A 10,224-nucleotide genomic window follows, 5' to 3' on the forward strand; every position below is an offset into this window, starting at 1 on the left:
TACCAAAAGCGTTCTTTTCCGTCAAAAGAGCTAAAATAACCAAGACATCAGTCTTTCAAAGAGATTCAGCTGTTATGAATGTCTGGTCTTCTGCAACAACGGCTTATTGAAATGAGATGGTCAAAAGATAGTAAAGGAAGAGAAAGAAGTGCAAGAAATTCAGTGATACTGAAACATCGACAAGGGGTTTAATTTGCCCCCTTTTTACTGAACCATAGTAAAAAAGCAAGGGTAATTAAAGAGGAACTACAGCAGTACAAACAAGATAATGATTAGTTACTGTTATCATTTCACAACTCAAGCAAGAAAAAATGCCGGAAGAAGAAGTTTACATTTTGTGTTAATGGGTTTCAGACGACAGCAAAATTCTGATAGTGGTTAAACAAAAAGAGAATAACTGTGTAAAAAACCAAAGGATTTTACAAGTGTGTCACTAAGCAGGAAAAGAAATACAACAAAATAAACAGGAAAACAGAAAACAGATTTAGTCCATTTTTACAGATGCGGCTTTGGATTGGCAACCTTATAAAGAAAGCATGTTTTAAGTGAAATTTTTTTAGAGTTGTTTCCACACTACATATCAATCAATATAAGGTTGTTCTCCTAAACTTCACTCGGAGTAGTTGTTAGTAGTTCAACACAAAATTACAGGTACACTTGCATGCAACAATGAATCATGTCAGTAAGTCCCGCAAAACATTACTCTGGCCACTAGTTAAGAGGTACACTAAAAAAAACAAAAAAACAGAGATATCAATTCAGGACATAAATATGTTAAGCCAGTAGAGGATTTAGAGTCATTCAGAAAACTACAGAGCTTGGTATAAGTAATAGAAACTTCATTTCATGCTCAAGTTTATGTGAGATTCTACATAAAACTAAAGATACGAAGAATTGATGCAAGAGACTGTCGTATATACAAAAAGATTCTTAAACATCACAAGTTTGTGTACAAAGACAGGCATTCCATTTCAATCTACAAAAATCCATATGCACTTACTCCACGGCGGTAGAACACAAACTTGAAGAAGCTCCGTGAAAAATGGAAATGAAACCTCCTTGAGAGAAGTTCTCAAGAGTTGGAATTATCAGTGAAAAAACCTGTTCGCCGATCTTCAGCCACTTCTCTGTGTAATTTTAGACCCAAGCAAATTATCAGACATGCACTGTTGAAGTCGTAAAATAGTCGTTGGATTTTAAACAGCTAAACTACTTCACAGATACATTTTTAGCTAGTAGAAAACAAATTCCGGATACAGGGCCCTTTTTCTTCATTTCTCCCAATTATTATAAGTTTTATCTATCTATTAATATATACTAAAAGTAAAGTCGTGTGTTGGAGTAAAAAAGTAACTTACACTTGCTCTTCAGGCGAAAATGTAAGATTCTGGCAAAGCTTTGGGATCAAGCTCCCAACATTCCTGCAGCTTTTCATGTACTTTATTTGCAAGTGGGAAAGCAGGAATTTGGTGAGAGAATCTAAGTAGATCAACTGCTGGTATTTCCATAGTGCATTTCCGTCCATTTCTTTTACTCTTGAAAACAGTTCCAAAATGAACAGACTCACAGTCCTGCTTCAAAACCAACACTTGTATCAGCCGAGGTTTCACTTCACGGACTTCAACAATCTCGTATTCACACTTCCGCAGATCAGAAAGCGACAGTTTAGGATTAAAGTTCTTATATAACGCCCACACCTCCCCTTTCCTTGGGTTGATTTCGAACTTGTTAGTCTTGCTAAATGTAACTGGTCTTGACATATGAGAGAAAGATGTAGTGTCATCAAATTCTGCCTTCTAACCATGTTTAAATGTACCACAGCAAATGGGGATTTCTTTGTCAAGCCACCTTCTACTACCCTTTGGTAGACTGCACGATTCGAGCCATCTTATATGTAACTTGAAACTCGGGGACAGTTCTACTTTTTTTATGTGAGCATAAAACTTAGGCATGCCATCAAATTCACAATACACAGCCCATATTTGACCGGACACAAATTTGTTAGGAAATTTGTCTTTCTCAAAGTTGTAGTATAATGCTTCTGGATTTGACTTAATAGGGTCCACAAAGGAAGGTGAAGTGGATCTTTGCTTTTCAACATTGCCCATTGTATCTAAGACATCAGGATTAGTCACCGGATCTGAACCAATGGGATTTTTCTGAATAGGTTGCCCAGCATTTTCATCAGGGTTTCTACTCTCCTGTGGCTTACTAGTCCTCTCCATCCGCGAAGAAATAAGTGAACCATCGGAGTCGGTGTCTCCTCTTCCAATATTTACTTCCACATGTATAGGATCAGAAATCTTCTCGATGTCCGTAGGCAAAGAAGCAGGATCAAGTTCAAAACAGCCTTCAAAAACATCTTCTCGTTCTTTATCATTCATCCTATAAGAAGGAACCCTATGTGAAAACCTTAGAATTTCATTTGGTGGTATGTGCAACAAATCTTTTCCATTAGCTATGGTTGGCCTAAACAGGTTTGCGAAGCCTTTGATCTGAACTATGTACGCTATCTTAATGCCCGACTCCTCGCTATAATCTGAATGGACTTCTGCAAACTCATACTCATAATTCTGTGGTTGTCTGGATCAGAGCTCCATCTGACGTCCCAATTCTTGTAGAGTGCCCAAGTTTCACCTTTTCTGGGATATATCACATAGGGACATCTACCAAGGATTTTTGCCCACTCGACCCTATGAGAAAACTTACTAGGATCCTCGGTGTGCTCATGCTTTGAGTGTTTGAACTTACCACAAACAACAGGCAAGTCCTCGGTCATCCAATCAATCATATCTTGATCATCAGAATCAGCCTCTAATAAAGTCATCCTCACCTTAAAGTTAGATGAGAAAACTTTCCTGATCCGTGCATAGAATCTAGGCATGCCATCAAAATGATCGTAAATGGCCCATATCTGACCAGCTGCAAAGCTTTTATCCTTGTTGAAATCATAAAAACCAGCAAAAGGGACTTTACCTGCTTCAACGGCTTCTTCTTTCCCATTGTTACATTCACCAGCTCTATCCTTCCGATTTTCCACCTTATTTTCCATGAGATCAGCTGAGGAATCAATTGCCTCATCAGTTTTAGATGAATCTCTTTCCACAGTTGTTTCAGTCTCACCTGCTGCAGCATTAGGAGGCTCAGTCACCCTTGATTTCTTAGGGGACGAACAGTTGTCCATTGACTTACTTCCCTTCTTCCTAGTCCCATTCTCAGAAAGTCTATTTTCTGTCGACATCCCATTTGCCTTGTTGGCATCCCCTTTTTGCAAGGTTGCATCCTCCCTCCCTTTTGCTTCAGAATCCCCACCAACCTTCATAGTGGACACCTTCTCAGATCCTGTCTTATGACCATACTGACGTGGATCTTCTCTCTTTTCGCAAAAGACTCATTACCTCTAGATGACATCCCCTGGGGACTCACTTCAAATCCCGTAAAGATTTTTTCGCATGTTACACAACGCAGGCCTTTGCCCAAAAACTGTATGTGATATTCTCTTGCATTTCCCTTACGAGTTTCCTTCGGTTTAGCCTGCTTCATTGCTGCACTACATTTCGCATCATATTTTTTCCGCTCTATGGGATCCACAAGCATTTTCTGAGCTTCACCAATCAATTTAAATGCACCTTCTGAACCAGGAAACGCATTCTTATCAGGATGAAGTAAGAGAGCGAGCTTTTTGAACTGCTTGTTGATTGATCCCACATCCGCTGTTCGATTAACCTGAAGGATACCATACCAGTCTTTTTCAGACCCAAAGACATTGCTCGCTGCAGAACAATGCACATCACAAACTATTAAAATCTTGGAAATATTTTCTAAGCCGGGATATAGTCGCTGGGCCTTGGCGGCAATATTCCTTGCTCCCGCAAAGTCATTGTTTTGCATCTTCTTCTCTGCAATCTCCTTGGTTCTGATGGCCTCTTCTTTGTTGCACTCCATCTTTCACGTCCTCTATAGTAGCTTCCAGATGCAAAACAATGACAGCACACTGCTCAACATTTCCACAAAGATATTAATTACCACAGGGTTTTCCTTGTGAACAGAAAACAAGAACATATTTACAAATGAATAAGTATCACAATGGAAGAAGACAAAGCAGAATACAAGAAAAAGTCACAGCTATAAACAAAGGACCAAATACAATGAGAGATCCAGACTTTACCTGCAAAAGTGAAGCAGCTCCGGCAAAGTAGAAGAAACTGAACCAACTAGAATTAAAATCTGAGACACAAAACGGAATGTTAACTAAGCAAGCAGAAACAAAATGTGTTGCTCAAAACATGCAGACGGTTAATACAGATAGGACAGCTCAAATGATACAACCTAAAATGTAGATATCATTCTGAAAAAACAAACAGAAAACCCTTAAACCCTAACTCAAAAAACAATCTTAATGGAGCAGAAAAAAACCTAACTTTACCAAAGCATAACAAGAATATAAATCAAACCCATCATTCTAAATAGTTAACTCAGTAACAAAAATACAATAAACCCACACAATAGCAACCTCTTTCGGATAAACCCTAGAAATCAAAGACAGCAGAAAATTAACAAAATAAAAAGAAAAAATTTCACAACTGGTATTTTCTATTTTAAACTCAATCAACAAGAAAACACCCAAATAATCAACAAACAAGAGCTATTCAATAAATCAGATAAAAAAATATAAAATGAAGTACTCATAAACAGAGTGAGAGATAACTTACTACTGGGTTGTTCAAGCAATCAAGCAAGACTGGAAAACGGAGCTAATCATGTTAAGTTGAACTCACTTCAGCCTACTCATAAGCTGTATAACAGTATAAGGAAGGTGTCTCTCTCTCACACACACTATCAGAAGCTCTACAGAGCGAGAGAGAAGGCGGGAACGGGAACAGAGACGGCAAAAGAAAAGATGTTTTCTCTGTATTTTATTCGAATTCCTGTCCTACCAGCTGTACCTCTCTAATTACTTTTTGGCACGTGTCACTGCTGTAAAGGTGAAGTACACTTTGTTTTATTTGGAATTTGGTACACTCACGGATAAACATAAATCCTACCTACCCCATATATACATCTCAACTACCCAGAAGCTCTTAACACACCCCTCTTTAAACAAGTGAAAATTATTGACAGACCTATTTTTCATATTATTCGCAAACCCTTATTTTCAGAAATTATTAAGGCTGCACAGGAACCAAATTAGAACCGAAGAACCGGACCATAACCGATAAAAAGAACCGGTACCGAATCGGAACCGGCTAAGGGAGTACAGGTAACAGTTCTCATTTTTAGAACTGGTGTATAGAGGAGTACAGGTACCATTTCTGCTAAGATTCCCGACCAAACCGGTACCCAAAAAACCGGTGTATATGAACCATTGATAAAATCTATAGAAATGAATCTGGGGCATTGGTTTTAGGGTAAGGATAAATCCCTTTCACCACCTCATTTCTTCTTCATTATCTCTTCTTCTTCCGTGCAGAGACGGAAACTTTTCTCTCTTCTTCTTCGCCATACCACCACCTTATTCATCGTCACGGAGAGGGATACCACCACCACGAATCCAAAATAATCTCCATTTAGTTCTCAATCATCTTCTTTTTCATCTTTTATTTCTTTAGTTTTTCTTCTGTTACTTCTTTTTTTCTACAGGTAATTCATATAATTGATTTAGGTTTTCGTTTAATTGCATGTTTGGTTTGAATCATTTAAATGAGAATTGAAAGGGTTTTTTTTTAGATGGGATTGAAATTTCATATTGGTTCCAATCAGTTTCTTGAATGGATTGTTCAACCAGTTCCGTTGATGATGATTTTGTTCGATTAGGTTAGTTAATTTATTCTATTTTATTTTGTTTGATGAACACAGTATTTATGAGATTAGGGTTCACAGGATTCACATGATTCTGTGCAACTGGGGTTTGTTTGATTTTTTAATATTTAGACATTATATTAGTAGATTGAGAAATTAAATTGAATCTCGGATGATTGTAGTATGTTTGATCATTACCCATAAATTGATTTTAGATCCATGATCACTTCTTCTTCTTCACCATCTCTAATCGCATGTTAGGGTTTGTGATTCTATTTCTGGGGATTTGGGGTTTGTTGATGTTGGCTTATTGCTGCAATGCAAGAATGATGTTGTTATGTATGGAATTGAAGGGTTAGGCTACGAATTTGAACTCAATAACGAAATACAGGTTGGGTTGTGTATGAAATTGAAATTTGATTCAGGTGGAGATGGATTTGTGGTGTTCTTGAGATGAGGAGAGATGGGTTTGTGCTGTAATGGATTGATTAATTACTGTAATGGATTTTGTTATCTCTTGATCTTGTTGAATACACATAAAAGTGTGAATTTATTTCATTGTAATTCAATACTTTGATCAAAATTATCTCTTAAATTGATTAATCACTGTAATGGATTTGGAATTTTGGACATTTTTTTTGAGTATTAATGAGTTTAAATGGAGACATAACTGCAGTGAGTAAAAACCCGGAATGAGGTGCTGGTCAACTCCAGGTACAAGTCCAGGTACCGGTCCTCAAAGTGAGGTGCTGGTCAACTCCAGGTACAGGTACCGGATTCATAAGAAATATGGACTGTACCGGCCCATGTGCAGCCTAGAAATTATGCATTTGTGTTCGTTTTTTTCTTCTTATAGTTTTCAAGCATTTGATTTTCTCTGTATGAGGATCTGAGAGTTCGATTTCTTCCTGGTCAACTGAAATTCTCTTTAGGTTGCACTCTAATCGTGTTTCATTTTCACCGGAATGGATATTTGAGATTAGGGTTACTTTTCTTTCCCCCCTGTAGAAGTATTTTTCTTTCTCTTTTTGCAAAACCACACTTTTAGGGGTTTAATGGAGGCTCATAATTATGGATCTGGATTCAACAAATTGTGTTCAATTTGAACGCAGGGTGAAAACAAATGGAAATAAATTTGAGGTTAGTATCAATACCTATTGAGTAAACACTTCAATTCATGAAAATGTTCCTTGGATTGTGTTTGTTGTTGATACTTGTTCACCAGGATATGAATTACAAACTCTTAAGAACGAATTATTACTTATTATACTTGATTTAGTGATCTAGATGAAGAATATTTCAAATATGAAATTTGGTAGTGTTTAGGATTTGGATGTGTTGTATTGATTATTAAGTGCTGAATGTGTTCGTATATTATTGGATTGTGGATCTTTTGCTTATGCTTCCACCAGTGCATAGGGTAAATATTGGTGCAAAAATGCTATCTCTGTTGAAAATTTTCTTTTGGTTGGATATCTCAATTTGAGATTCATGGAGTGCTAAATGCAGTTTCCCTGAGGAGTGCTCCTCTTCATTTGGCGGCTCGTGGTGGTTCGCTGGATTGCACTAGAGAGTTGCTTGGGGAGCGGATTGGCTATATATGTAGCTGAGCTTAGCTCAATGGAGGGGGAAAATGGAGGTGCTGAAATAGTGTTGGCTATGTGTCAACTTTAAATGGCTAAGAGATGGAGGGAATGGTATTGAATCAGCGGTATTCTTGTGGCAGGAGTGCAGCCGAAATCGGAAGCCACAACAACAGATTGAAAGTTTGAGCTGAAACGAAGTGATGTGAATTACATGTATGCTAGGATTGAAATGTATGAAACCTACAGGGAAGGAGTTGGTTTTTCCGTGCTCTTGGTGGTGTTAAACTGAGGCTTGGAGGTGTCTGTGATGGTAATGCAGTCAAATGAGACCAAATGGAAGCTGTGGTGATGCAAGTAGTGGTTAACTTGGCTTTTTCTTCTGATGTTGTTTCTCGAAAGATATTAACCATAGATGTTTTTAGGTCTCTGATAGTTTTATGTGCCCATAGAGACACCGAGGTGCAAAGATTGGCTCTTTTTGCTGTTGGTAACTTGGCCTTCTCTTTACACAACCGCCGCACTCTAGTTACCTCTGAAAGTTTGCGCAAACTTCTACTACGCCTGATGGTGACATCCGATCTATGCGTATATAAAGTTGTTTCTCGTGTTTTGGCGATCCTCAAGGAGAATGAGAATCTGAGGCGAGCATTGAAAGGAAGGCCAATTGCAAAGCAAGGTTTGCGCATACTTGCAATGGATGCTGGTGGAATGAAAGGTCTGGCAACTGTCCAGATGCTTAGAAATATTGAGCAAGGAACATGGAAGCGCATACATAAGATGTTTGACCTCATATGTAGCACATCCACTGGTGGTATGCTTGTTGTTGCTCTTGGAATTAAACAAAGGAGCTTGGATGAGTGCGAAGAGATATACAAGAAGCTTGGGAAACTTGTGTTTGCTGAACCTATCAGCGAAGCTGCAACTTGGAGGGAAAAGCTGGATCAAATTTGCAAAAGCTCGTCTAGGAGATTTAGAGTGGTTGTACATGGGTCTAAACACAGTGCTAATCAATTTGGGAGCTCGTCACGAACCTATTGTTGTGTGTAGTAACTTATTTTTATTGGTTCAAGTTCTGGTGTTGGTTGGTTGTACAAGTGGTGTTGGTGTTGGTCATATTAGTTGAATAATTTATTAGGCAACTATGAAATTAGATGCATAACTTGTTATGCATTCTCGAAATTGGTTGCATAACACGTTCTGCTGCTTTTTGTTTTTGCATAACTTGTTATGCAGTCTAGAAAATGGTTGCACAACACGTTATGCAGCTACTTTTTCTTTAGTATTAAAACCAACAAAAAATAAGGCTGCATAACTTGTCATGCACCTACAATAATATCTACATAACATGTTATGCAGTCGTGAATTTGGATGCATAACCTGTTATGCATCCGAAAATATAACTGCATAATGCATTATGCATCGAGAAAATCGTTGCACAATCTTTTATGCATCAAGAAAATAGATGCATAACCTAATATGCATCCGTAAATATGGATGCATACTGCATTATGCATCAATTTTTTTACGTACGCACTAAAATCAACCAAAACAATGGTTACATAACTTGTTATAGATGCATAACTTTGTTATCCAAATGCATAATTTGTTATGCAGTGGAGAAAATGGTTTCATAATTCGTTATGCGTCTGCAGAATGTGTTATGCATCTTTTTTGGTAGCTGCATAATGGTTATGTATCAAGTTTTCGAAAATTTTGCCTAAAATGATGATCACCTCCTATTTTTTCGTGAAAAACAAAAAATTGATATTCTTGTTTGTACTCGTTGCGCAACTCTCTTAAAAAGATTTCCAACAATATAAAATATGTAAAATTCCAAGGCGCGGATTTTTAGATATGTTATATCCAAGTTGCGTTGCCAATTGTACCCCTGATGCATAACCCGTCGTGCGGATGCATAATCCGTCATGCAGACATTTTTAATAATTTCATATAATTATGGGTGTCATGGAAATAATTATGGTTGTCACGGTACCTAAAATTAATTGTGGGCCTGACAATGAGAATATTATTTTTTTTGGGCCTGCGCCTATTTTCCCTTTAAACAACCCAGAAACAACATTCTCAATTATGGAGCTTAAAAATGGACAATACTAACTCCAAGGATACCAATCCCATCCTATGTGAGGAGGGGTTTTTTTTGTGTAGTTTTGGGGGCGGTATGCATAGAACTGCCCATTGGTTATACATGATTTGTATATGATCGATCCATCGTTATTGGTTGGTTATACGGATGCAGTGACTTTTTACATACCGCCTAAATAAACTAGGCGAAAACCACCCCTCGCACGGGAGTAAGCTCCGCCCACATGAGGTTAGCTGAAGGGGTTATTTTTGGGCCCCACCATTAAAAAATTTGTAAGGGCGCGGTTTTTGCTTAGTCTAACTAGGTGGTCCATGAAGAATTTTTGATATCGATGATAGTAAGGTTTACCAATGCTTAGGCACTCTTCTATATATTTGTCCCTCCAAAATGCATTTTGTCAACTATGTGATTCATGGATTCAAAAACAGATTGCAAAATTGGCTAGAGTTATAAGTTGTCATGACAATAGAAGTAAGTCTACCTTGGGATCACTACTCGTGGGAAAAAAAGGAATGTTGCAAGTTGGAGCTGCATCTAGAAATGTCTTGAACATGTAAGACAACAATGCATTTGGGAAATTGGTTCATGTTTTACATTCACATATGAGAAGATAAATGGATATCCCTCATCCTCCCACACTCTTAGCTCTTTTACCTTTTCAGGAACCCTAGTCAAGAATCTGGTTGATAATGGTACTTGGAATATCTAACCATCTTTGATACAATTACATCGCAA

At 37.8% G+C, this 10,224-nt stretch overlaps 2 protein-coding genes across 3 annotated transcripts; one reads left to right on the forward strand and one right to left on the reverse strand.

Moving 5' to 3' along the window:
* Positions 1 to 873: 873 nt before the first annotated feature.
* On the reverse strand, positions 874 to 4,869 carry LOC113336686. The gene is made up of 4 exons (XM_026582331.1): positions 4,713 to 4,869; positions 4,169 to 4,227; positions 1,359 to 3,994; positions 874 to 1,127 (listed from the first exon to the last, which is right to left on the reverse strand). Exon 3 carries the CDS (start codon positions 3,320 to 3,322, stop codon positions 2,510 to 2,512), a length of 813 nt encoding a protein of 270 aa, XP_026438116.1. The 5' UTR covers positions 3,323 to 3,994; positions 4,169 to 4,227; positions 4,713 to 4,869; the 3' UTR covers positions 874 to 1,127; positions 1,359 to 2,509.
* Positions 4,870 to 5,251: 382 nt separating this feature from the next.
* LOC113336854 (phospholipase A I-like) lies at positions 5,252 to 8,564 on the forward strand. Of its 2 annotated transcripts, none has more exons than XM_026582541.1 (2): positions 5,252 to 5,640; positions 7,309 to 8,564. In XM_026582541.1, exon 2 carries the CDS (start codon positions 7,719 to 7,721, stop codon positions 8,430 to 8,432), a length of 714 nt encoding a protein of 237 aa, XP_026438326.1. In that variant the 5' UTR covers positions 5,252 to 5,640; positions 7,309 to 7,718; the 3' UTR covers positions 8,433 to 8,564. The 2 variants fall into 2 exon arrangements, with proteins under 2 accessions (XP_026438326.1, XP_026438325.1); XM_026582540.1 differs by having other exon boundaries at positions 5,284 to 6,939.
* Positions 8,565 to 10,224: the final 1,660 nt, after the last annotated feature.

Source organism: Papaver somniferum, unplaced genomic scaffold, assembly GCF_003573695.1.
Source record: "Papaver somniferum cultivar HN1 unplaced genomic scaffold, ASM357369v1 unplaced-scaffold_154, whole genome shotgun sequence".
In the NCBI taxonomy this organism is placed as follows: domain Eukaryota; kingdom Viridiplantae; phylum Streptophyta; class Magnoliopsida; order Ranunculales; family Papaveraceae; genus Papaver; species Papaver somniferum.

Coding starts and splice junctions, on each gene's coding strand:
- LOC113336686 (XM_026582331.1), bottom strand. CDS start 3,322: ATGAAGGTTGGTGGGGATTCTGAAGCAAAAGGGAGGGAGGATGCAACC.
- LOC113336854 (XM_026582541.1), top strand. CDS start 7,719: ATGGAAGCTGTGGTGATGCAAGTAGTGGTTAACTTGGCTTTTTCTTCT.